The 26,759-nt window shown below is 53.3% G+C and overlaps 2 protein-coding genes across 2 annotated transcripts in view; both read right to left on the bottom strand.

Annotated features, from left to right (window-relative positions):
* The window catches only part of Zim2 (zinc finger imprinted 2), a 17,505-nt gene extending 13,321 nt beyond the window's left edge, over positions 1 to 4,184 (bottom strand). Inside the window, exon 1 of the mRNA XM_042683190.1 lies at positions 4,090 to 4,184. Within this exon, the coding sequence (XP_042539124.1) occupies positions 4,090 to 4,184 (95 nt within the window). The remainder of the gene's footprint in view (positions 1 to 4,089) is intronic.
* Peg3 (paternally expressed 3) lies at positions 1,040 to 26,759 on the bottom strand. The gene is made up of 11 exons (XM_042683148.1): positions 26,657 to 26,759; positions 21,863 to 21,987; positions 20,015 to 20,089; positions 17,952 to 18,097; positions 17,424 to 17,501; positions 15,269 to 15,370; positions 14,140 to 14,243; positions 10,089 to 10,191; positions 8,678 to 8,770; positions 5,981 to 8,523; positions 1,040 to 5,890 (listed from the first exon to the last, which is right to left on the bottom strand). The coding sequence occupies exons 4-11, from the start codon at positions 17,965 to 17,967 to the stop codon at positions 4,280 to 4,282; spliced, it is 4,650 nt and encodes a 1,549-aa protein (XP_042539082.1). The 5' UTR covers positions 17,968 to 18,097; positions 20,015 to 20,089; positions 21,863 to 21,987; positions 26,657 to 26,759; the 3' UTR covers positions 1,040 to 4,279.

Below are 26,759 nucleotides of genomic sequence, written 5' to 3'. Positions count from 1 at the left end.
AAAGGCAATTTCAAAACACTGTGCAACTGTGTCTGAAGACAGCATAAAGGAGCCAATGGGGAGTTAGGTAGTAGGAAAAAGAGCACAGCTGGACACGATGACTCATGCATAGAATTTTTCTTAAGCAGATATTATTTGTTTGAGTCCTTGCTGAGGTCATTGGGTTGTTTCTGTGGTACTGAGGATTGAACTTGAGCTTCCTGTTTGCTGGGCTGGTGCTTTGTCACTTAGGCCATACCTTTAGCCTCAGTAGGATGGAGATTGGGAGGATCTTGGTTCAAGGTCAATCCAGGCAAAAACTTGTGAGATCTCCCACCCCAACAGAAAAGGCTAGGTGTAGAGGCCCAGTGGTGGCTTGCACCTGTAATCCTAGCTGCCTGGGAGGCTGAGATCTGGAAGATCACAGTTTTAGTCCAGTCCAGGCATACATAGGAGGCCTATTCCCCACTGATAGCTGGGTGCTGTGTTGTGTGCCTGTCACCGTGACAGTAAGCCTAAATGCACAGACTTAGGTCCAGGTGTGCATCTAGAAAGAAAGGGGGGAGACCCTATCTAAAAAATACCTCCCCGCAACACGGCTGGCAGTGTAGGTCAACAGTGCCTGCAGCACTTCTACTCACTCTTCTACTCAAAGCACAATGAATGCCAGGCACCCATGGCTCACACCTGTCAACTACTCAGGAGACTAAGATCTGAGAACCAAGGTTCAAAGCTGTGCAAGAAGGTCTGTGAGATTTTTATCTTCAACTAACCACCAGAAAACTAGAAGTGGTGCTGTGGCTCAATGTGGTAGAGCACTAGCCTTGAGCAAAAGAGCTCAGGGTCAGCGTCCAAGCCTTGAGTTCAAGTCCCATGACTGACATAAAAGCTGAATGAGATGTGTAAGCCGAACATTTTAGGCTCAAGGAAATGCCAAGTTCTTGGATGTTAAGGAGATACTAAGTTTTTGGACTTATAATTTTGACAAACAATCTCCCCCACATACACTCACTCACACATATTTAACTCCAAACACTTTAAATGGACAAAAGACTGAGAAATACCTTATTTTTAACTTTATTTTTATTGATGACACTATTACAGGTAGAACAACTACAACCATATTAACGAACCAAAAGCTTGTGCACAGAGACAAGATGAATACGTCAAGATGTTAACCACGGCCTTTGGACGGTGAAAATATGGCGAGTTTCTTCTACATTGCCACAGCTTCAAGGTTTCTATAATGAACAGATACTGCATATATAATGAGATATATGATAATAGAAGCAAACTACCCAAACACTATGAGAAAGATCACTCAGAAAAACTGAGGCAGTACAGCAAAGGGCAATTCCACAACAACCACAGAGCTAGCTCTTGATTTGTCTCCAGATTTCTTCCTGTCTTTCACACTTGTGCATCTTATCACAGATCAAGGTGGTAACGCTAATTGTTGGGAGCACAAGTGGATTTCCTTCTACTTTACTGAATTGCCCAGTTTTCTATGAGCATGTATTGAGTTTGTCATGGAAAAATACGTACATAAAGCTTGTTACCAAAAGGCCAAAGATTATTCTAGAAATTTGGAACAAAATATTTAACCATAATCCCACGACACGATTTTAATTATTTTCCACATTTCTTTTCATTTTAGACTTTATGTAGACATATTTAACACTGTTCTAGTCACAAGATTGTGCACGGATACAAGATGGAGGAAATACAATGATCTTAATGGTAGTTGTTGGATGTTGGGGAATATGGATTGATTTTTTTTCCCTTTCCTAAATTTTCTCTATTTTCCAATTTCTCCTCAGGGTGTGTATGATGCTTGAAATAGTGACATATAGAACAAATGCTGTTACCAGGACATTATTTTAAAGGAGAAAATAGTGATGAAGGTATTTAGTCATAATTCCACGAGTAATTTAACAGGTATCTTGAATACACATTTTGACAGTTATAATCATAAACGTGCACAGAGACAAGAATGATATTGAAGAATATATCTGTCTTTGGATGGTCAGGGGGTGGATAGTTTTTTCCTCCACTTTTCTGTTTTCCAAATGATTTATAGTGAGTTCAAATCATGTTCACAATGGAAATAGGACCATTAACTTTGTACTAACACTACCATGAAAGGACATTCAAGAAAGTTAAGAAAATAATGTTCGACTATATGCCTACAACACAATAGCTTTTGACTATAAGCATACCTCTTTAAACAGTTATAATTGTAGTATAAATATAATTTTGTGTCCTGCTTTCTCCACGTACTATTCTGTAAATATATTTCCATTGCTACATAACTCTTTGTGATTATCATTTTTAAACAGCTGCAAGAGTTGAAGGGTACATTTACTTAATCGTTCTGCTGTTTGGCATTGATACTGTTCCTGCACTTCCACTCAAAATTGGAATGGACACCCTAACTTCTTGGCAAGTTTCTTTCTGAAAGCCAGCAATAACAAACCCCCAAATTCATACCAATGCAGCGTACCCACCGCTCCTCAGTTTCCCTGGGTGTCAGTTCCAACCTTGTGTCTTTCTATGCTGACAACCTTCAACTTCTTCCAAACTGCCCAGGACACTGCTCAATTCGTTCTTGCCACCCCGGCCTCCAGCCCGCTCCTTCCCCTCCCAGGCCCCGGGCGTGCAAGCGTGTGTGTGTGTGAGGAGCCCCCTCTTTGGCGTTCTTGTTCCTGGAGCTCAGCTCTCCCACCTCCCTGGGCTCTGGCACTCCCTCATCCTCACACTTCCCACACACCTTGCCTTGCCTACAGACCTGGAGGAGGAAGAGCCCGACGTGTAGCACTTGTCAGACGCCTGCACTCACGTCTGTACTCTTCTCCACAGATCTCTTTCCTTTTTTTTTGAATTTTTTAAATTTTAAATTTTTTTTTTCCCCAGCCAACTCAAGGCCAACATTTTTTTGTTTATCTAGCCATTACGCGAGGGGAGGGGAAGCAAAGGAGCAAAGGAGGACATAGGGACCCCAAGTTCTGAGGCCAATTTGTGATTAAGAGGAAAAATCAGGTCAGAGAACACGACACAAAATTGACAGCTCAGAAATGCGCAGGAAGCTTGAAAGAGAAGGATCAAAGGCAGCAAAGCAAATCAAGGCTGCTGGGGAGCTGAGTCCATAGCACAAGCTTGGGTTGACTACAAAGAAAGCTTTTTTTGTGTGTTTTTGCTTTAAAAAAATTTTTTTTTTAAATGCAAGTTAGACGCAGGGTTACAGACTCAGACAGGTAAAGAACAGGAGAACTGAGCAATAGAAAAGTCTAGAGGCTGGCCCCTGGGCACCCAGGGGTAAGCCGACTTGTGGCAGCATGGAATGAAGCCACCAGGGCTGACGCTGCCAGGACGGTGGGGAGCCGCTCCAGGCTGGCCAGCTCCTCAGGCACTGCTGTGATCTAGCCATGGTTACAACCCATTCTTTAAAGGCAGCGATAAAACATTTACAGGGAAAAGTCTTGATTCACTACTTAACACACACCGAGTTAGCTATTAAAAACAAAACAACACATATAAAAACCCAACTAATATTTGTGTGAGAACCACAGCAAGATAGGTACAATGTGGCTACAAGTGGGCCTGGGTGACAAAGACCGTCGGAGCAAGGAAATGCTCGCGGCTCTGTGGTTTAGGTGCAGATAGACAGGTGCTGGAGGAAGTTCAAACTACTTCTCTCTCAAACACAAAGAGAAGAGACTCCTTCCCGCCCGTGTCTGCACCTCACAAGACAATTGACAAGAGATCAAACACAGCACTCAAAAAGGGAAACTAGTGGGTTCAGTTCAAGCACAGTAAATCTTTTTCAGGATCTAAGACACTTACAAATATATTCTAATTTGTTGCTCTCTTCCTCCTCCAAAAAAGAAAATAAAAATCAGAGAACCAGGAAAGGTACCTCTGCCCAGTAAACTGTGACCGTTTATCACATTAAATCCAAATAAACATGATCCCATTTTGGCTACGATTTGCTCATTTATGTACATGGCAGGAAAAGTCGCTCCAGGGATGGGAGTGACACTGGAAGTTCGCTAAGGTGTGTCTTTAGTCTGGTCCCTCGAGTAGAGGGTGAGGCTGTGCTGCGTGCAGCACCTTTCCCCAGCTGCAGCGGTGGCCACCTTAGCAGCTAGGAGGAAAGGCGGCTTCACGGTCCAGTCTGGGTTGTCTATGCTACCTTGGGTGTGCATGTCCTAAGGTGGTTTCTTGGTATTGGAATAAGTTCAGTTCTCTGTGTTTTGGCACGGTCCAGCTCTGGGCAGGGAGGCGTGGCGGCCCCTTCTGCTCAGCCGGTGTGGGTGTTCTGGTGTCTGGCGAGGGACAGGCGGTCGTTGAAGAGCTGGCCGCAGACGTCACATCTGAAGTACTGGTGGTCAACCCACTGGGCCGCACTGGGGCCTGCGCCCTCTCCTGGGGCGTTGCTGGGCAGGACCAGGCTGGCGTGGGCTCGCAGGTGCTCCCCGAAGGCTGCGCTGGATGTGAAGGTCTCAGTGCACTCCTGGCAGTTGTAGTAAGGCCTCTCCTGCTCCTCGCCCTCCTCCTCGGGGTCTTCGATGCCCGCCGCATCCGGCTCGTCAGCATCCCCCTCAGGCTCCTCCACCCTTTCTTCTGGGTCTTCAATGCCCACACCATCTGGCTCATCAGCATCCCCATTGGGGTGCTCGGCCCCTCCGTTGGGCTGTTCAGCCTCCCCATCTGCCTCAGCCGCCTCTCCATCAGGTCCTTCTGCCTCTCCGTCCGGCTCTGCAGCCTCCACGTCTGGCTCGGCCGCCTCCACCTCTGGCTCAGCCGCCTCCACCTCTGGCTCAGCAGCTTCTACATTTGACCCTTGGATGCGCAGAACTTCCTGCGGAATGAGGACGTTGACTTCAACCTCCTGTGCGGTGGCCGCTTCTTCCTCCTCCTCCTCCTCATCATCATCCTCTTCATCTTCAGGGTCAAACACCGTGTGCTTGGTGAGGATTGTGTCATGCATGAAGGCCTGCCCACAGTCCCTGCACTCATAGAAGGGCCCGGGCCGCCGGAGGGGCTCAGTGAGGAATGAGGCATGGGTGAAGGAGGCCCCGTACTCATAGGGCTCATCCTTGTGCACCTTGGTGTGGTGGTCTCCCAGCTGCTTGGCTGTGAAGAAGCACTCTCCACAGACGGTGCACTCGAAGAGCTTCTCCTCGGTTTCACTGCCCTGGAACTCGGTGAGGGCCAGGGTCTGGATAAAGATCTCCTCGCCCCCTTCCGTTTGCTCCAGGAACTCTTCATCCCTGTGGTGCCGCAGGTGCTCGTTGAGGGCTGAGCTGTGGATGAAGCCCTGCCCACACTGCAGGCAGCGGATGGCCGCCCCCGCCACGGCGGGGTTCCTCTCAGCAGCTCGGCTCCTCCTCGACTTCACTGGCAAGAGGCAGATAAAACCATCATCGCAACCCTTCACAGAATACAACTGATCTTGCTCATGGACTCTCTGATGCTCAAACAGGAAGGAGCTATGGATAAAAGACTCACCACACTTGGGGCACTCAAAGAGCTGCTCTCCAGCGCACTCCTTCTGGTACTCACTGAGGGAATGCATGTGTACATCTGAGAGCGCGTATTCACGGCTGTCAACGAGGCACTTCCTGCTGTGCACGTCCTGATGGCTTGTGAGGTCTGTGAGGTACACGAAGCCCAGCCCACATTCCTGACATTCATAGATGGTGTCTTCAGGCTCATCCTTCTGCTCATCCGAGCTTGACACCTGGCTGATAGTGTCCTCACCTGTCTCCTGATCTTGGCTCTCCTGGTCATCCATCTCCTGACCCTGGCTTTCCTCACTGTTGATCCCCTGATCACAGGTGTCTTCACAGTGGGTCTCCTGAGCATCCATCTCATGACTCTGGGTCTCCTGAGCATCCATCTCCTGATCCTGGATCTCCTGAACATCTATCTCCTGATCCTGGATCACCTGAATATCTATCTCTTGATCCTGGCTCTCCTGAACATATATCTCCTGAACATCTATCTCCTGATCTTGGATCTCCTGATCATCCATCTTCTGATCTTGGATCTCCTGACCATCTATCTCCTGATCCTGGATCTCCTGACTGTCCATCTTTTGATCCTGGATCTCATGACTGTCCATCTTCTGCTCCTGGGTCTCTTGATCATCCATCTTCTGCTCCTGGGCCTCCTGACCATCCATCTTCTGCTCCTGAGTCTCCTGACTGTCCATCTTCTGCTCCTGGGTCTGACCTTGGGTCTTCTCAGCATAGGTTTCCTCCCCAGGAGTCTTCTCTTGGGTACAGATGTTCCATTGCACAGGGAGGCTGTTGTTGGTAGCAGACTTGTTGGATTTGTCATGTGCTTGTTCTTCAGCATACTGCTTTTGGGTATAACTTGTCTGAGGACTAGTAGTGGTCATGCTGTGATTGATAGATCGCTCATAGTACCCACTTCCAGAGGGCTTTTCTCGGTCATGAATCTTCTGGTGCTCAATGAGGTCAGAGCTACGATAAAAGGACTCGCCACACTCCTGGCATTCGTAGAGCTTTTCTCTAGGGCGAACTATTGGCAGCTCACCAAAAGGTAGGGAATGATAGACAGTGGGCTCAATGTACTTCTTCTTGGCACGAGCTTTCTGGTGGCTGCGGACACTGGTGGTGGGGACTGAAAAGACACCATCTTGTTTGAATTCACGTGCTCTGTCTCCAGCAAGGCTTCTTTGAGGCTCTGCATAGGATGTGCTTGGCATGGTGGCATCTCTGTAATCATTACTATCCCCATCATAAGGGCTCTCTCTGGCAGGAATCTTCTGGCGCTTGTTGTGGAGGTCTGAGAGGTAAGTGGAGGACTCTCCCTTCTCATCACAGCCTGCCTCTTTGTTAACATAGTAACGCTTCAGAGATCTGGGAATAGCCAGGCTACGGGTAATGGAAGCCAAGTATTCCTTCCCTGCAGAGGAATTCTCTCCAAAACGGGCTTTCATGTAGTTGGGGACCTCTGAGCTGTGCGTGGCGGGCATTGCGGGCACTGTGGGTTTAGTGAACCCAGCCACACTTTTCTGAGCTTCTGCAGAGCCTAAGCGGTGAGTATTAGATTTCTCATAGAACTTCCCCTCGTAGGCATTTTCCTTCGTGGGAGGTGTCTGGGCTTCATCAGGATTAGAGCTGATGGTGAATGCCTTCTTCTCTTCCTCATCCTCAGGTGGTCTCGTGATGGTGTGACTCTTCTGAGATTCAGTGAAGGGCATGCTATGCACAGCAGACTTCTCATATCCACGGCCATTGAAGAAGTTCTTTCGAGAATGAATTTTCTGCTGCTCACTGAGGTCTGCATTTTGCATAAAGGGATCCCGGCCATCTTTAACGTCAAAGAACTTCTCCTTGGTGTAAGTTTTCTGACGTCTTTTGAGGGATGGGCTAGGTGTGAAGGCCCCCTCACAGGCTGGGCTCTTGCTTTCGAATGGGTTTCCCCTGGCATGGATTTTGAGGTGCTCTTTCAGAGAGGAGCTGTGGAGGAAGGAGTCCCCACACACCTTGCACTCGTAGATCTTGTTTTTGCCATACATTTTCTGAAATTCTCTCAGGGCTGCGCCGGGCATGAAGGCTGCCCCACGCCCTGGCTCATGGTCACGCTCACTGGCCTCATCTCCACCACAGCTCCCTACCTCATGGACTTTCTGGTGCTCAATGAGGGCAGAACTGTGAAGGAAGGTTTCCTTACACACACGACACTCATAGAATTTGTCTTTGCCATACATCTTCTGAAGCTCACTGAAGGTTGGGCTGGGCAGGGCCTGCTCCTCACTCTCCTGGTCCTTACACTCAGCCAGGTACTCTCTGGCATGGATTCTGCGGTGCTCCGCCAGGGCGGCGCTCTTAGTGAAGGCTTCCCCACACTCTCTACACTCAAAGCGTTTCCCTCCACTCTGATGACTCTGGCTCGGACCCTCACTGGGAGTAGAGCTCTGAACGAAGGACTCGCCATACTCATAGAGATTCTCCCTCGTATGCATGATCTGGTGTTCCACGAACTCTGATATGACGGTAAAGGAGCGCCCACACTCGTCACACACGTAGGGTGTCGCCCCCAGGTCACTGGGCTGTGACTCTGAGGAGGAGGCTGAGGCCAGGCTGCTCGTGCCCGTGGCCCTTCTCATTTCACTGCCACACTCAAAGGGCTTCTTCCTGGCACTGCCCTTATGCTCATGAGCCCCGCTCTTCCCCTCTGTGTCAAAATGATAGCGCCTTTTCCTCTCCAGAGCCCTCCTTCTAGAGATCAGGTTGGGGTTGAACCTGAAGCCTCCCCTAAATGCGCTCCCCTCATAGCCCCTCTGAGGGGCCAGTGGCTCCCTGCGGTTTAACGAACTGTCCCTCCAGTGGTCATCTGGCACTCTGGGGAACCTCTGCAGCCGATCATTCGGCTCCCTGGCTCTTCCCGACCGGGAGCCGTGTGCTGCATCCTTGATGAATTTTTCCATGATCACTCCGTGAGAAGACTCATCCTCACAGATCCCCCGACGGTGGCTTGGCTTTTTGGCTTCAGGCATAATTTTCAGACCTGGAAAGAAACCCTAAATGTAAATACTCCCTAGCCCTCCACACTTGCACAAAACAATGGTGGACTTGTCTGCGAAATGTTGGAATGTCAAGTGTGAGTGAGCTATGTGTGGCCTAGGGCCGAGGGGGCCTCTGGGGGCCGCCCAGGCACTCACCGCGACTGGTGCTCGGGTAGGCACTTCGCTTGGCTCTGGAGGAGTGGCCTTGTGTCATGTGGGAGTGGCGGTCATCTTCAGCAAGCTGCACCCCTGCTCACAAGAACAATACCACAGCTCAGACTTGGCTGGAGGATGGACTTGTGCCCTCCTTCTCTGAGGCATTAAATAGGAAGTGGCATTCTTCAGATGTCTCTCACTCATCTCATTTCCCCACTATCCATTCTTCATCCCATTCCAATCTGCATTTTAATCCTTTTCCGTGCTGATACACTCAAGTTTGTCAACCTCCCTAGGAGTCCACACAGGAGAGCATCTCCTTTAGCCTTTTTCTGCAACCTCTTTTTCAGTGGCCTCTGTGGTTTTCCTATTCTTTTTTTTTGCTTTGATTTTACTTTTTTATGTTTTTGAGACAGGGTTTCAATATGGACCTGGGCTGGCCTCATACTTATAATCCTCCTGTCTCAGCTTGATGAACACTGAAATTTCAGGAATATGCCACTATGCCAGGCTCCTCCTCCTCCTCTTCCATATTCTTTTTTTTTTTTTTTGGTCAGTTGTGGGGCTTGAACTCTGGCCTGGGTGCTGTCCCTCAGCTCATCAGCTCAAGACCAGCACTCTACTACTTGAGCCATAGTGCCACTTCCAGTTTTCTTGTAGTTTATTGAAGATAAGAGTGTCACAGACCTTCCTGGTTGGGCTGGCTTTGAACCGTGATCCTCAGATCTCAGCTTCCTCAGTAGCTAGGATGACAGTTGTGAGCCACCAGTGCCCAGCTTTGATATTCTTTTTTTTTTTTTTTTTTTTGCCAGTCCTGGGCTTGAACTCTAGGTCTGGGCGCTGTCCCTCAGCTCTTCAGCTCAAGGCAAGCACCCTACCACTTGAGCCACAGCGCCACTTCTGGCTTTTTCTGCTTATGTGGTGCTGAGGAATCGAACCCAGGGCCTCATGCATGCAAGGCAAGCACTCTGCCACTGAGCCACCTTCCCAGCCCTGATATTCTTTATCTACCTCAGCACCAGAGCTCTGCATGGCCCCATAGCTATAGACCTGCACACTCAGGTGCTTGTTACAACTAGACTACATGCCGTCTGGAAGAGTCTACCTAGAATACAAGATCCCATTGTAAAGGTGCTTTAAAATCCCTGCTTTCATTACTCTAGAAAAAGTATCAACTCTGGCTAGAGCTATGCCTGTTTCACCTAGGCCCAGGTATGATGTATTCTTCAACCAAAGCCAGAGAGGTTTCTTTAAAAAAAGAAGTCTGCTCACTCACTTCCCTATTTAAAAACCGTCCCAGGTGTTTTTCGTGTCCATCAAGACACGGTGCATTGACATGGACCCATCCTTCCTCCGCCCGGGACAAGTAGGGGGACAGCACCCTCCCACGGCCTCGGGGGCCGTCACTCACCCAGTGACAGCAGCTTCCTGTAGTTCTCCATGTTGTCCTGGATCGGGTTCTGAGACTTCCTGTCCTCGCTGGCCTCCATAACACTCCGGTATGACTCGGCATCCTGCAACAGCAAATGCAGAGCGCTCAGTGAGTGTCTGTCCCACGGACGACCAGAGAGAGAACAAGGGTGGCAGCAAGGGGCTACATACATGAAGTCATAGAGGAAGTGCTCACAGTGTTTGGGGTCTGAGTGATCCAAGTGTGACTAGGGGCCTACGTTGTACCTACCTTGGTGCTACACTCTGAGGCAGATCCCAAAGACGCATGACACATATTCCTTGCCCTCATGCAGCTTATAATTTGGTTGGAGAGAAAAGACTCATGAAACAATTAGAGAACAGTAAACAGTAAATGGGGATACAGATAATCAATGCTAAATGGGCTTTGTGGAAGGAGAGTTCAGGGTGGTCCTGAGCAGGAGCAAAGGCTTTGCCGAGGGCTCTGGGCGGCAGGTGGGAGGGTTCAGTGTGCACCGCAGGGACTGGCAGGAAAGCGTGAGCAGGCCAAGTATGGACATGCACAGGGCACCCACGGAGCAGTCGTGCCAGGCAGGTATCTGGTCCGGGCGTGTGCTACACGCTCCATCCCTGTTCCTCCACTCCACAGCAAGGCCAAATGGAGGCTTCCAGTGTGAGGCCTTCCACATGGCATGGGATAACTGCATGCATCAGAGGCTTTCATCTACAACTACCACTTGTTTTAATAGCTACTTCTCCAAAGAGATTGAAACTCCTTTCAGGAGATTGTTCTATTGTAGCATCCTTAAAGGATTTTGCTGTCGCTGGGGCTGAACTAGAATTGCAACCCCCTTGGCAAGGTTTGGCTCCGGGAGGATGACCCTGAGGTGTGAAAAGGTACTAGAAGAGGGAGACCCTGCCGTGGGCTCCACCTTGTGGAGCTGGAGAGCACCTAAGGATCCAGGGAGGACTGCACCATGGGCAGGCGGACACAGCCTCAGACACAGCAATCTGGCAGGTCCTCAGGTTCCTCACTGTGAAATGGAGGGAGGGCACCTGTGAGCCTTGAGACACTATCATGTGGGATTTCTGCAGTGGGATGTGTTGATTAAATATTAAGAAAAGGGATGGAAAGGAAATTTATTCGTTCTGACACCATAGCAGCATGGAAAATGTAAAGGAGAGGAGCTCTGCAAAGTCAAAGGCTCCTGTTCCTCAGGAAGTGCACAGGCCATCTGTGTGAGCAGATGTAGGACAAGCGAGGCCCCTGCCTAGGTCCAGGCCTTTAAAGCGGACAACAGCCGAGGTGGAGAAATGACTCAGAGCTTCAGGAAACCTTTTTGTGGTTAAGAAAGTAATCATAAAATTCTGGAGGTGTGGCAGAACTAGCACACTGCCCTTCCTAAGGCTGGCTTTTCTTGGGTGCCCATCTTCCCCTACCACACAGCAAAGCTCCTGGCAGGCAGGAATTCTGTCCTCATCAAGTTTGGGAAGGGGCCTTGGCTCTTGCTTAACTCAGCAGTGAGTATGTGCCTGGAAGGGCCTGCGGTGGCTGAGGAAGCCAGGGCCGAGGAAGCCAGGGTGGCAGAGGACAGATGCGTCCAGGCCTCAGGAAGGGTTGGAGCGAGGGAGCCACCATCTTGGGCACAGAGCCAATGGCAGATGGGAAATTTCTCGTATTTGTTTATCTACATGCCTGATTTGAATAAAAAATAGTGCATATTAAATTCTCAACTACTGGGGCTGTGAAGGTGGCTCAGAGGTAGCATGCTTGCCTTGCATGCATGAGGCCCTGGGTTCGATTCCTCAGCACCACATAAGCAGAAAAAGCCAGAAGTGGTGCTGTGGCTCAAGTGGTAGAGCGCTAGCCTTGAGCTGAAGAGCTGAGGGACAGCGCCCAAGCCCAGAGTTCAAGCCCCACAACTGACAACAAATAAAAAAATAAAAATAAAAAATAAATTCTCAACTACTTTGATCCTATAAAACAAAAAGGAACTGGGTGCTGGTGGCTCATGCCTGTATCCTAGCTACTCAAGAGGCTGAGATCAGGGCTGGGAAGGTGGCTCAGTGGTAGAGCGCTTGCCTTGCAAGCATGAGGCCCTGGGTTCGATTCCTCAGCACCACATAAGCAGAAAAAGCCGGAAGTGGGGCTGAGGCTCAGGTGGCAGAGTGCTAGCCTTGAGCTCAAGAGCTGAGGGACAGTGTCAGGCCAAGAGTTCAGGCCCTATGACTGACCAAAAAAAAAAAGAAAGAAAGAAAAAAGAAAAAGAAAAAGAGGCTGAGATCTGAGGATCATGGTTCACAGCCAGCCCAGGCAGGAAAGTCCGTGAGACTGATCTCTAATGAACCACCAGAAAACCAGAAGTAGCACTGTAGCTCAAGTGGTAGAGTGCTTTCCTTGAGCTGAAGAGCTGAGGGACAGCACCCAGGCCCACAGTTCAAGACCCACGACCGACCAAAAAAACCAGCCACTGGCAGTAGTGGCCCTGAGACTGTGGCCTGTCATCAGCAATGGCACCTCACTGTCCTTGAGTTGTAGTTAAGGCTGACCAGAGAAGAGGCCCGAGAATGCTGCCAATATTGCACGACCCCATAACGAAGCAGGCTGGCAGAGGAAACAGTCGGTGTACACCTTTAAAACACAACCTGCTGCTCCCGCCTCTACTGCAGTCAGTGGGGACCAGGCTCTCAGACTCTTCACATGTCAAGATGTTTTAAAAACAAAACTAGACAAAAAGCTGGGCACTGGTGGCTCACACCTGTCATCCTAGCTACTTAGGAGGCTGAGATCTGAGAATCTCAGTTCAAAGCCAGCCTGGGCAAGAAAGCCCATGAGACTCTTATTTTCAATAAACCACCAGAAAACCAGAAGTGGCACTGTGGCTCATGTGATAGAGTGCTCACTTTGAGCTGAAGAGCTCAAGGACAGCACCCAGGCCCAGAGTTCAAGCCCCACAACTGACAAAAAGCAAAAAAACTAGACAAAGTCCATCTACAGTCCCCACAGAGTGCCTCTGGGCATCCCCCAATGCTCCCCCATTGGGCAGCTGTCTAGTTCTCACACAGTTCCTGCATCCAGGCCTTTGCCTGACTACTTCCTGGTTCCCATCTGTCCTCACTGTACTTCCCTGCTCCTCAGGGGTCCTTCACTGCAGCCTCCAATGGAGCCACTCCATCCCCCCCCCCCCCCAAACAGATGAAGTGTCATGCCTCTAAGACTTGTTCCTTCCATCCAAACTTCTTGTTAGTGTTCTGTGCTGTGTCCAGGACACCACACTGGACGATTACATATAGTGCTGCTTGTGCGGCTGTTCCTGCACCTGCAGGGCTGGGGTAGGGAGCCCATCTTGGTCCACACTGCTCTTTCCAGGGCCTCCCTATACTCTGCTGAGGGGCAGGCACTTGGCTGAAGAAGCAGGCTCAGCCACTGGTGCCTCTCCCCTGTCTGAGGCTGGGGCTGAGATCCTGGGCTCTCCTTTCACCCTTCTTCAGTATCTAGTTCAAATCCCTCCACCAACCTACTGATTAGTGACTATACAGCCATTAACACAGGGTGCCTCTGTGTGCTGGGAAGCATGGTAGGCATTGTGTGTGCACATGTGTGTGTGTGCATGCATGTGTGCATATGTGAACCTCACCAAGTCTCACAATGGCCTAAGAGCAGTCACCATACTCATTTTACAGATGAGGAAACTGAGGTTTGGCTTAGCTGGTAAACAGCCCAGCCCCACACAGTAGCAGGTGGCAGAGCCAGGCTGGAGCCCAGTTTTCTTCAGCGCCAGTCTTTCCTCTTTGGCCAGGCTGCTTTGCAAGGTGTACCTTCCCTGGCTCTACTTTCTATGTCTCCCGGCTCCCCAGCGACCAAATGCCACATGCTCAGGGGCACAGGGGAACAGGCTGCAGCCACTCAGCCACTGGCCACCAGTGGGAGGGGCCTGACTCCTGGTGAGGCCGAGCAGGGGCTCCCGGCCACAAATGGGCCTCTAAGGGGCAAATGAACAGTGTTGGAGAAATGGAGACAGCCTTCTGGAAAGGGGGGAACCTGAGCATACCTGGGATCGGGACTCGTAATCCATGGAGACACCGTCCTCCTCTCTTTCCATCTGGAAACTTGCCCTGGCCATCACAGGCAGGGAAAGGTCGCGATGAGGCAGCCCTGGGAAGACACTAGGTATCAGGAGCAGCGGAGGCCCAGGCTGGCTCAGCGGGGCTTGGGTTTGTCAGGGTGTAGCTAGTCTTGGGGCTGCATGGAGACAGCCCCAGCCCTGGCCTCTGGCTCCTCATCTCAGAGCTGGGTGGGGTCACACCTCACATTCTTGGGCCCAAGCATAGCACCCGCCAGCCTCTTTCCTGCAGTAGTTGGGCCTATTTATTGGTTTTCTCACCAGGGACCAGAGGTGTGGCCCTGGAGGGTCACCTAGGCACTGAGGCTGGGACTAAGGTCCTGGGCTCTCCTTTCACCCTTCCTCAGTATCTAGCTCAAATCCCTTCACCAACCTACTGATCAGTGACTACATAGCCATTAACACAGGGTGCCTCTGTGCTGGGCAGCATGGTAGGCATATGAGTGTGTGCATACATGCATGCACACGTGAACCTCACTGAGTCTCACAATGGCATAGGAGCAGTCACCACACTCATTTTACAGATGAGGAAACTGAGGTTTGGCTTAGCTGGCAAACAGCCCCGGCCCACACAGTAGCAGTGAATATCACTAGGTGGGAGTCTTCCAAGCCTTTTCTTTCTTTTTTGTCAGTCGTGGGGCTTGAACTCTGGGCCTGGGTGCTGTCCCTCAGCTCTTCAGCTCAAGACTAGCGCTCTATCACTTGAGCCACAGCGCCACTTCCAGCTTTTTCTGCTTATGTGGTGCTGAGGAATCGAACCCAGGGCCTCATGCATTCAAGGTAAGCACTCTACCACTGAGCCACCTTCCCAGCCCCTCGAAGCCTTTTCTTGACCATAAGTTGAGGACGTCCCGCTGCCTAATTAAGAAAAATGTGGAGCACACAGCAGCGCGGGGGAAACAGTGTCTGTGGCACACACTGCTTAGCACCACCGAGGACTATGAAGCCCGAGCTTCAGCCTATGCTTTGAGGACCTGGACTGTGTGGACTGAGCAGTGGGGACTTCTCCCCCAAGTCTGTACACAGCACGTGTGGGAGGCAGCAGCCATGGACTTACTGCCTCTGGGGCTCCTGCTGTGTGCCCAGCGGTCACGCGGCTCCACGTCCCTGCTTCTGCCCCTGCGATCCCAGTCCCCGTCCCGATCCCGGTCCCGGTCGCCTGGAGAGTCAGAAGGCCCTGTGTTTAGTGGGGTGCGTTGACACCGCTGGTTACGCCTCCTCCAGAAGGGAGCACCAGCCTTACTCCTTTTTTGAGAAGATGGATCTGAATCCGAGGGCTACACCCTCCCTGCTCAGACTGGAAGCCTATTCCCTTTGCTGGGCCTCCACTGCCTCCCATTCCTAAGGGTCAAGTACTGAGTTCCATGTCGGCCTTGGGCTGTCAAGTACACATTATTCTATTGTGAAGAGCCAGACCTAAGGAAAGGACACACTGCCCTCTCTGAAAGGTTCTATGGACGTTCCTCCCACAAACTGTCCCAGGAAGCTGGCACAATCTGGAGCAGAGACCAAGTAGCTTTAAACATTTTGCTTTGTAAAAGACCACAGAAACCAGTGTGCAGTTTGATATAAAAAGTTGCCTTTCACTTATTTTTCCCTTAGACCTCAGTGATACTGACCATGAAGAGTAGTTTGCAGAGGGGTCTCCTGGGAGGCAGCTGGAAATGGCCCTGTGGTATACTGTGGTGGGATATCCTGTGGTGGGGTGTCCTCTGGTGGGGTGTCCTGTGGTGAGGTGTCTGTGGTGGGGTGTCTGTGGTGGGGTGGCTGTGGTGAGGTGTCTGTGGTGAGGTGTCTGTGGTGGGGTGTCTGTGGTGGGGTGTCTGTGGTGGGGTGTCTGTGGTGGGGTGTCTGTGGTGGGGTGTCTGTGGTGGGGTGTCTGTGGTGAGGTGTCTGTGGTGGGGTGTCTGTGGTGGGGTGTCTGTGGTGAGGTGTCTGTGGTGAGGTGTCTGTGGTGAGGTGTCTGTGGTGGGGTCTGTGGTGAGGTGTCTGTGGTGGGGTGTCTGTGGTGGGGTGTCTGTGGTGAGGTGTCTGTGGTAGGGTGTCTGTGGTGGGGTGTCTGTGGTGGGGTGTCTGTGGTGGGGTGTCTGTGGTGAGGTGTCTGTGGTGAGGTGTCTGTGGTGGGGGGTCTGTGGTGAGGTGTCTGTGGTGGGGTGTCTGTGGTGGGGTGTCTGTGGTGGGGTGTCTGTGGTGGGGTGTCTGTGGTAGGGTGTCTGTGGTGGGATGTCTGTGGTGAGGTGTCTGTGGTGGGGTGTCTGTGGTGGGATGTCTGTGGTGGGGTGTCTGTGGTAGGGTGTCTGTGGTGAAGGTGTCTGTAGTGGGGTGTTTGTGGTGGGGTGTCTGTGGTGGGGTGTCTGTGGTGAGGTGTCTGTGGTGGGGTATCTGTGGTGGGGTGTCTGTGGTGGGGTGTCTGTGGTGGGGGGTCTGTGGTGAGGTGTCTGTGGTGGGGTGTCTGTGGTGGGGGGTCTGTGGTGGGGTGTCTGTGGTGGGGTGTCTGTGGTGAGGTGTCTGTGGTGGGGTGTCTGTGGTGGGGTGTCTGTGGTGAGGTGTCTGTGGTGGGGTGTCTGTGGTGAGGGGTCTGTGGTGAGGTGTCTGTGGTGAGGTGTCTGTGGTGGGGTCTGTGGTGAGGTGTCTGTGGTGAGGTGTCTGTGGTAGGGTGTCTGTGGTGAGGTGTCTGTGGTGGGGGGTCTGTGGTGGGGTGTCTGTGGTGAGGTGTCTGTGGTAGGGTGTCTGTGGTGGGGTGTCTGTGGTGGGGTGTCTGTGGTGGGGTGTCTGTGGTGGGGTATCTGTGGTGAGGTGTCTGTGGTGGGATGTCTGTGGTGGGGTGTCTGTGGTGGGGTGTCTGTGGTGGGATGTCTGTGGTGGGGTGTCTGTGGTGGGGTGTCTGTGGTAGGGAGTCTGTGGTGGGGTGTCTGTGGTAGGGTGTCTGTGGTGGGATGTCTGTGGTGAGGTGTCTGTGGTGGGGTGTCTGTGGTGGGATGTCTGTGGTGGGGTGTCTGTGGTAGGGTGTCTGTTGTGAAGGTGTCTGTAGTGGGGTGTTTGTGGTGGGGTGGCTGTGGTGGGGTGGCTGTAGTGGGGTGCTCTGGGGTGGAGTGGGGTGCTTTGGGGTGTGGTGTTTTGTGGTGTGGCAGGGTGTTCTGGGGCAGGGTGGGGTGCTCTGGGGCAGAGTGCTCTGGGGTGGGATGTGCTAAGGCAGTGACTGGGCTACTCACTGCTGAAGGAGGGCGCTGGGCGGGCCGGGGGTGTTCCTCCTCGGTTCCACCTCATGTCGCCGTTGCTGTTGGCGTCGTCTGTGGACAGCAGATACAGGCTTATAGCTGCCTCTTCCACTCTACCCTGAGACCAACCCCCCCCCCCCATCATGGAGAGACAGGACCTCCCTTCTCCCCCCATTCCCTATCCCTCCCACAAAGAGATGGGACCTCCCTTCTCTGCCCCCCCCACCCGCAACTGAGAGACAGGACCTCCCTTCTCCCCCACTCCTGCTCCCCCCACAGACGGGAACTCCCTTCTCCCTCCAGACCCTCCACTCTGGCCACTTGACGCCTGAGTAGAGAACATGGCTGCCACTTTGGTCAGTGGCAGGACCCCACCCAAGGGGCCATCTGCCAACCCCACTCCTCTAAATGTAAGTATCTCTTCTTTCTGCCCAGGTGAAGTTCTCAGCCAAGGGTGTTCTGTTCATCAGGGGCCCTTTGAACACATTTTGAGACACGTTTGGGGCATTGAGAGCGTCTCACCTTCACGCTGGTACATCCTGGGATTCTCCAGCAGTGCAACCAGCTTCTCACAGCTGTCTGGCTGTCGAGCTCACACCCAAGGCTTGAGCTTCTCAGGTACTACTCAAGAACCAAGAGCCTGATAATCTCCTTGGTGTGATCTCCGGCTATAACCAATCAAGGCAGAGTTTTCTGAGTGTGGCCAGGGTCCTTTGAGGCCCAACAGAATCCACATAGAATAAGTTCCGAAATCTCTGTGAGACAATTCTAGGATGGCATCCGGCTCGTTAGCCAGGTCACTGTCTTGCTCATAGAGATTTGGGGCCCAGTATTTTTCAGGTTAGGTGGTGAATGAGTGATTTAGAGGTAGCATTTCTCTAAGCAAGGTCCCCACTGGAGGAACCAAACATGAGTCAACAGGAAAGACAAGGCAGCCTGTGACAATCAGTACTGGGGCAACTGTGGATTGTAAGGAGATTTACACATGGCCCACAGGTCAAGGACCAGCCCCACCCACGCTGCCCACAGGCTCTGGGATAAGAGGTGCCCTAACACACACACACACACACACACACACACACGCACACGCACCCACACATGCACACGCACATGCAGGATGCAAGGATGGCTTCTGCACAGAGGGCTGCACAGACACACACAGACCTGTGCTCTGACATGGCAGTGTGACAGCTGGCCACTCCGCTGACAACCCTGGAAACCTGCAGAAGGGGCACCATGGCACCCACATTCTGTTGAGACCCACGAAGCTCCAGGAAGCTAGGGAACCCCGCGGTTCCCCTGCTCAATTCAAAGCACGGGGAACATGTTCCTACTAAAAGTGGGTGTGAGGCTTTTTGTAGGCAAAGGGAAGGGAAGTCACGGAGAGTGGGAGTGAGTCCTGCCATTCATTTCCTCAACATAACTACTGGAAAACAGAATCCAAATGCAAGCATTGACAGCTGGGAGTGCTGTGGTCACAAGCGTCCATTTCTCCAGACCTGTGCCGTCCATGGTCCTGTGCTGGCCCTACGCTGCGATTGCCATTAGAAAGGCAATCAACTGAAAAGTTAGCTCCTCATCTGCACAAGTTCACTTAAGTGCCCAGCAGGTTCAGGGGCTGGTGGCCACCGGGTGGGATGTGAAGAACATCCCCATGCTCACCTCCCTTGGCCTGCTTAGGCTTGCAGGGAGGCTGGGCGCCCTTCTCAAGGGTCTATTTATTTAGGGTTACTTGTTGGCCTCCCAGGGGTCATCTGGGACCTTGTGTAGAAGCACCAGGGAGTTTCCCTGTCACTGCACTCCCCGGTGGCAATGTCTGACACAAAACGGGACATTAGCGCTGCTGTGACACACTGCAAACTGGGCTCGAATGCACAGAGAGAGTATCAGTGAATGCCAGCAGCAGGATAGGTTGTTTCTAGGGAAGACAGAATATCTTGGGCTCAACTTTCTTACCTCAAATTATCTTTCCAACTGAAATTCCGTAAGAATATTCATTCTGGGGCATGAATTCCCCTCCACCTGCTCCCCTTTGTATCTGTACCCATCCTGCCTCAGTTCTTGCACAGCAATGTGCTTAATAATAATTTATTGTGCTTAATATTTTAAGGACTAAAGTCAGGCGCTGGTGGCTCACGCCTGTCTTCCTAGCTACTCAGGAAGCTGAGATCTGAGGATTGTGGTTCAAAGCCAGCCCAGGCAGGAAAGTCTGTGAGACTTTTATCTCCAATAAACTACCAGAAAACCAGAAGTGGGGCTGTGGCTCAAGTGGTAGAACACTCAGCTTCAGCTGAAGAGCTGAGGGATAGCGCCCAGGCCCAGAGTTCAAGTCCCATGACTGAAAAAATAATAACTTAAGGACTATCCAGTGAGTTGGGAGCTGACTGGAATGCATCCCTGGTGGGCTCGGGAACCTCAGTACACTGACGGGAAGATGGATCAGTGCTGGGATGTGCTACATGCAGCACTTTAAGGGGAGATGTGAGGCATGGGCCCCAGACCCTGCTCTTCGGCCTCCACACTACAGAACAGCACAGCCCTGACCCTCCTCGCTGGCACAGAGATGCCCTCAGGTGTATAATCACCTGTCTGGGAATAGAATCCTTCCTGGAACGTCAGACCAAGCAGCTACCTCAGGAACCAAGTCAAAACGTAGGCACCTGCAAACGGTTTAAAGGAAGAGATACATGCACTAAGAAAAAATGGAAGAAATGTAAAAGTGTTAGAGAAGCATCGCACACATGTCCAGGACCAGGGAGGGTGCTGGGGTTCGGCCTCCTCCATCTTCAGAAAAAGCCATTCCCAAGCCACAAGACCAAACCAGGGCTGAGGAATAAGGCTTCCAGTTCTCTTTATTAAACTAGAATGACTTCAAATCCCAAGTCAAAGACAGCACTGGTAATTCATGGACCAAATTTATTCAGGAAGGCAGAAGCGAACAGTTCTGGTGTTTTTCTTTTTCTTTTTTTAAAATTTTTTATTATTTTTTATTTTTTGGTGTTTTTCTTTTTACTGAGTCTACTGGGATTTGAACTCAGGTCTTGCTCTTGCTAAGCTCTATCAATTAAGCCCTAGAAATGAAAGCCTTCAGGGTGATAATATTGGACATTATTCAATGGAGTTCTATCCAAGACACAGAAAAAAGAGGAGATAAGACTATCATTCTCTTTTATAAGATTTTTATCTCATCATAGATATGAATTTCCCTCTCTAATAGGCATGTATTTGAAGCATTTGGTGAACACTGTAAGATCTATGATCTTCAACAGTCAGATAGAAAATCCGCAAATTTTGAAAGAAAATAGTACAGGAAGATGAAAATACAATCCCAGGGAAGAAATCAAAATGTTGAAATAACTTAAGGACTACCCAAATAAAATAAAAAGAAAGTATTTCTGTATTAAAAAAAAAAAAAAGCCTCCCAGAGTCTGCGCTTCATGTGGTAGACAATGAGACGGAGATGACCCCGCCTACTCCCCAGAGCCAAGGTCTGCCTAGTCCCCACACTTCCCCATACCATGTGACTCATGGTGCCAACTGAACCCACCAGCAAACACAAACCAGACAGGGTCTTCCCAGTCTCCCTCTCAGCACCCTACTTCACCCCAGCCAAGCCATCATCTCTCCGAGAGCCCCCTGTGTCTCCCTGTACCCTTGGCCTCCTGTATCTTGCAGCCAGATGATCGATGTGACTGTCGCATGGCTTTTACATGAACATTCTTTGTGTTACTTCAGGAAGCCCAAATACCAGCAATTTGAGGACATTTCACAATGAATTAAAAAACTTACTTTTTCTCGCCTCAGTCGGCTGTCACCGGCTCTTCCTGTGGCTCTTCTTTCTGTGTCCCTTGGGACATCTCTGTCTCCTCTGTCTCCTTCTTCCCTTACAATCCCCACACACAAGGGTTCGGGTTTCACCTCCGAGGCCCCCAGTGACCTCGGGCAGGTCCTGTGTGTCCTCTGAGATTACGTTAGCTGCCTGTAGTACATACTCTCTTTCAAAGGCATAAATCACACAATTGTGTTTTCTACACTATATCTGCCCATAAGATTGTGTGCGTGTTAGAAAAATACTTCCTTTGCCATGAGGGACTATGTTCCCAGTACCTGGCACAAAGTATGCACTTGGTCAATATCAGCAGATCAGCTGAATATCTCAATGCTTCTTAAATCACCCAGTAAGAAAAAGGGAGAGGCTGAGAGTATCTGCGAGTTAGAAGAGCCATGGGATACTGGGAAGGGTGGGGTGCAGCCAAGAAGGGTCTCCCTAGCAACTGCTTGGCCACCAGGCAGGTCAGTGTGAGTGCAGCACCAACGGTGCCCTTGCAGCCATGCAGCCATGTGTGACACGTGTCCAGGAAGGCAGTGTTGAAGCGAACAATGACAGTGTTTGCTCTCAAGTTGTGAAACTGTGAGGAGTTAGTGCAACTCACCTGGACCCAGCCACCTAGCGTTTGGACGAAGTCCCTCCTCCTCTTGCCAGTCTGTCTCCAAGAAGGGTGAAGGTCAAGAAGGGTGAAGATCAAGGTCAAAAAGGGTGAAGATCAAGAAGGCAGAACTGTGGGAGGAAAGGAGAATGTGAGACATCTCAAGATGGAGGGTGGTGGGAGCCGCTCTGCCAGGGCATGCTAGACCAGAACCGTGAGCCTTTTCATTACAGGTGCTGTGCTTTGGCGACTGTTGGCGTTCTCCTGGTGGACTACCAGCACACTGGACCCCAGAGCAAACAGGCAGGCCTCTGCAGGTTCTTGGGGCACATAATCTAAAGAGCATGACTCTTTCTGCTCCTGGGGTCGATGAGTGCATTTTGGACAGGTTAAACAGCTCATGCATTAGGGAGTCTGCACCATTACTGATGATGCGCAAGCATCAGCCATGACTAAAGCTACCGCTTGCCACTCAAGTGTGCACTTCAGTTAGTACTAAGCAGCAAACGTGACTAACGTGCATTACTTTCCCAGTCTGGAAAAATTAAAAAGCGCCTTAGAATTTCCCTTAGTGGAGACAGGGCAGAGATCTCCACCTCCCTCCAGGCCTCCTTGCTCCCCTCCCCTCCCTTCCCTCGCCCCAAGCCTTGGCCTCTGCAGCTGCACAGCCCTCTAGTGGTTCTGCACATATGGTCGTGGGGGGGGGGGGAAGAGGTGAGGAGGGAGGGCTGGCTCCTCGTAAGCAGCCCCCACACCACGCCCCCTCCCCTAGACTGACAGCTGTGTACTCCCGCCCCCCAGACTGATAGCTGCGTCCTCCTGCCCCCTTCCCTAGACTGACAGCTGTGTACTCCTGTCCCCTCCCTCAGACTGACAGCTGCTTATCCCGCCCCCCCCATCCCGAGACTGACAGATGTGCATTCCTGCCTCCTCCCCTAGACTGACAGATGTGTATTCCCGCCCCTCCCTCAGACAGCTGTGTACTCCCAACCGCTCTCCTAGACTGACAGCTGAGTCCTGCCCCCTCTCCTAGACTGACAGCTGCATCCTCCCGCCCCCTCCCTCAGACTGACAGCTGTGTAATCCTGCCCCCTCCCCTAGACAACTGCGTACTCCCGCTCCCTCCCCTAGACTGACAGCTGTGTACTCCCGCCCCTTCCCTAGACTGACAGCTGTGTACTCCCGCCCCCTTCCCTAGACTGACAGCTGCATCTTCCCGCCCCCTCCCCTAGAATGACAGTGTAATCCCGCCCCCTCCCCTAGACTGACAGCTATGTAATCCCACCCCTTCCCTTAGACTGACAGCTGCATACTCCCGCCCCTCTCCTCTAGACTGACAGTTGTGTACTCCCGCCCCTCTCCCCTAGACTGACAGCTGTGTAATCCCTTCTCTCCCTTAGACTGACAACTGCGTCCTCATGCCCCCTTCCCTAGACTGACAGCTGCACCACTGCTTCCCCAAGAGAATGGCATCCGCTCATCTGTGTCTGGGCCCCGCCCCTCTCCCCAGTGCCCAGGCCTTGCCCCTCCCGCTGCCTAGGCCCCGCCCCCGGGTCTGCCTAAGGATCGTTCTGAAACGTAGGATTTTGCGTAAAGTTTCTTTTTTTTTTTTTTTTGCATCATGTACCCATTATCAATATATGTTAACATTGTTAACAGCTTATTGCAGGTGCAGTTCCAAAGAAAGTTTCTAATGTTTCCATGTCCTCCGGGTCGTGAAGACCCCACGTCTCAGGTCCCCAGCACGGCTCTGGCCTTCTCCCCTAAGCCTATGCGCCCCGTGCATCTGGGCCCCACCCCTTGCTCCAGCCTCCAGGTCCGGATCTCTGAGCGGACCTCCCTGGGCTGGGGAATCGAGCTGAACACGTAAGCTCAATTTCCCGAACCTATGAGGCCCGCTGTCTGCACGGCAGCAGCCCCCGTGGGTCCTCAGGCTCCGACTGAGAGGGCGGGCAGGGCTGCGGCCTCCCAGAGGGTGACAGGCAGGGCCTCGCTGCCGCCTTCCACACTCCAGGCCCAGCCCGGGGCCACAGCGAGAGCCAAGCTTGCTGTCACTCCACACAGCACCTGCACAGTGCCCGCACAGCCGCCAGGGGGATGATCAGGGCTCGAGCTGCCACCAGCCACAGAAGTCAGCCCCACCCTGGGCCCGCCCTCCATGGCTCCTCCGCAAAGATAGTACCGCTGGGCGGGGCCTTGGACCCATCTCACCGTGTCAGCCCTGCCCGGGCCCGCCCTCCGTGGCTCGCCAGCAAAGATGGCGTCGGTGGGTGGGGCCTCTGGCCCATCCCTCACCTTGTCAGCCACACCTCCGGCCCACCTTCCCTGGCTCCCCAGCGAAGATGGCGCCAATAGGCAGGGCCGAGGGCCCATTGGTCACCATGTCAGCCCCACCCCGGGCCCGCCCCCTGCCCCCCCCAGCGCGAGCACTGTCATTCCGTCATGACGTACCTCCGTAGGTGAACAGCGAAGATGACCACAAGGCAGAAGCGCCCATCACGTCACACAGGGCGCCCCGCCCTCGGGTCTGCCCCTCTGTAGTTGTTGTCATTCATATACTGAATGTAGAATGAATATCAAGCACACCCTCAGCAAGTATTACGCCAGAGAGGGCGGGGCTCATGGGCCTATCACTCAACAGGAGCCCGGCCCCACCCTCTGCCGGCACTGCCATGCATGTAGTTCGTACAGCGACCTGCAAAGATGGCGCTGGGGGGCGGGGCTTCCGGGCCTATAAGGAGCCCTGGCCCCGCCCTCTGCCGGTGCTGTCATTCATATAGCTCCTTACAGCAAACAGCAAAGATGGCGCCAGTGGGCGGGGATCAAGGCCTGTCACTCAGGAGGACAGCCCCACCCTCGGCCCATCCCTTAGAGCCACTACCATTCGGACATCACCTGAGCTACACGTCACCCCTCTTCATTCCCCCCCCCCACAGCTGCAAAGATGTCATCGAAGTAGGCGGGGCTCTGGCCCAATCACTAAGGTAGCTCCTCCCCCAGGCCAATCCCTGGGAGCCACTGTCATTCACAATGGCGCCTGCGCAGTGTACATCCGGCGCCCCCAGGTGCTAGCACTGACTGCACGGCCAGGGTGGGCGGGACTCAGCGCCCCCTCCCTGGGGATGGGCGCCCCGCCCTCCCCTTGCCTTCTTCCCTCTGCTCCTCCGCCCTTCCAGCCCAACTGTCGTTCACCAGAAAGCAGCAGCCGCTAGACTACGGGGAGGCGGCTCTACCTGTCAGTCACTCTTGGAACCCCGCCCCCAACCCAATCCTTCAGTGCCTGGAAACAGTCTCATCCGCTCCCAGCCTGGCACCCCACAAAATGAGGCCAGGTGCATCGTATGGCACAAAAGCTAGACAATGGCAGGGTGCGGTCTTACGGCCCCAGTCGTTACAGACTGAATCGCTATTTTCAGATGAGAATGCTGTGGAGGCCGCATTTGCCGCAAAGGGGGCCCCGCGACCCTGCGCTAAGCTCTATCGGAGGCTGCAAACACCATCCGTGCAGCCCTGCTGCTGCCCGGCCAGCAAAGAAAGAGCACAGGGGATAGCGCCACGCCACCTCCCCTCTCGGTCAAGGCCACAGGCAACCAAAGCGTCAGCCAGCCCGGGCCGCACCTGCGCGACAAGCATCACCAATATGGCGCTGGTCAGGCGGGACCTGACAAGACCGCCCCTGGCCAGCCGTGCCGCAGTCACACAGCCTGGCCCCGCCCCTCCCCGCTGACAGCCAATCAGGGCGGTGCCTGCGCGGCAACCCTAAGGTAACCAGGCAAGTGCCGCGGACTGGGCGGAGCTTGACGGACAGCCCTGGCCCCGCCCCCGCCCTCCAACAGCCAATCAGGGCGGCGCCTGCGCGGCAACCCTATGGCAACCAGCCAAGTGCTGCAGACCAGGCGGAGCTTGACGGACAGCCCTGGCCCCGCCCCCGCACTCCAACCGCCAATCAGGGCGGCGTCTGCTCGGCAACCCCATGGCAACCAGCCAAGTACTGCAGGCCGGGCGGAGATTGACAGACAGCCCTGGCCCCGCCCCAGCCCTCCAACAGCCAATCAGGGCGGCGCCTGCGCGGCAACCCCATGGCAACCAGCCAAGTACTGCGGGCTGGGCGGAGCTTGAAGGACAGCCCTCGCCCTGCCCCACTGCGGCCCTGGCCCCGCCCGCCGCCACTGCGGCAAAAACAGCCCCGCCCCCAGAGGTGGCGCTGAGGCACCCGGCGGGCAACGGGGGTCCGGTCAGCCCAGCACCCCAAGACAGGGCCCCGCATTCCCACCACCCCCAGACCCTGCTGAGAAGGGACGTCTCAGTGACAGCACCCTCAGTGACGGCGCCTGGCATCCCCTATCTGGATTCGCGATGACGGGAAGCGTGGCCATCCAGCGCCCGCCCCGCCCACACCGGGCCAGGGGAGACGAGGAGGCCCATGAGGGGCTCGGGACCCCGTGACACCCCGACACGGGGGACACAGGGACCCGCGGCAACGCGGCCCCAACGCCCCAACATGAGGGGACACGGGAGACTTGAGGCTCGCGGCAACGCGGCCGCACCGCCCAGACACGGGGACCCGGGGAACCCGGGGGCGGGGGTGGGAGTGACACGGGGCCCCCAGCAACGTGGCTGTGTCGCCAGGACACTACCCTGGGCGCATGCCGCAGTGCCGCCTCATCTGGCCGCATCTCTGCGGCAACGCGGCCCCTGCGGCAGCCACCCCAGCCCCGCAGCGCGCTCCCTGGACACTGCCGCGCAGCGCGGGCAGAGGCCGAAGGTGGGCGCCGGCCGGCGGGCCGGTGGCCGACTTACCTCCCCGCAGCGCGCTCCGTCTAGTGAGCCCGCACCGCACTGAGCGCCTAGTGGCGCTACCAGCCCAGAGTGGACATAGTCGTCCTGTCTCCGTCCTCCAGCG

The sequence above is a fragment of the Dipodomys spectabilis genome, unplaced genomic scaffold (genome assembly GCF_019054845.1).
Source record: "Dipodomys spectabilis isolate Male_0828 unplaced genomic scaffold, ASM1905484v1 ptg000080l, whole genome shotgun sequence".
NCBI lineage: Eukaryota > Metazoa > Chordata > Mammalia > Rodentia > Heteromyidae > Dipodomys > Dipodomys spectabilis.
This window is presented reverse-complemented; position numbering and strand designations above follow the sequence as displayed.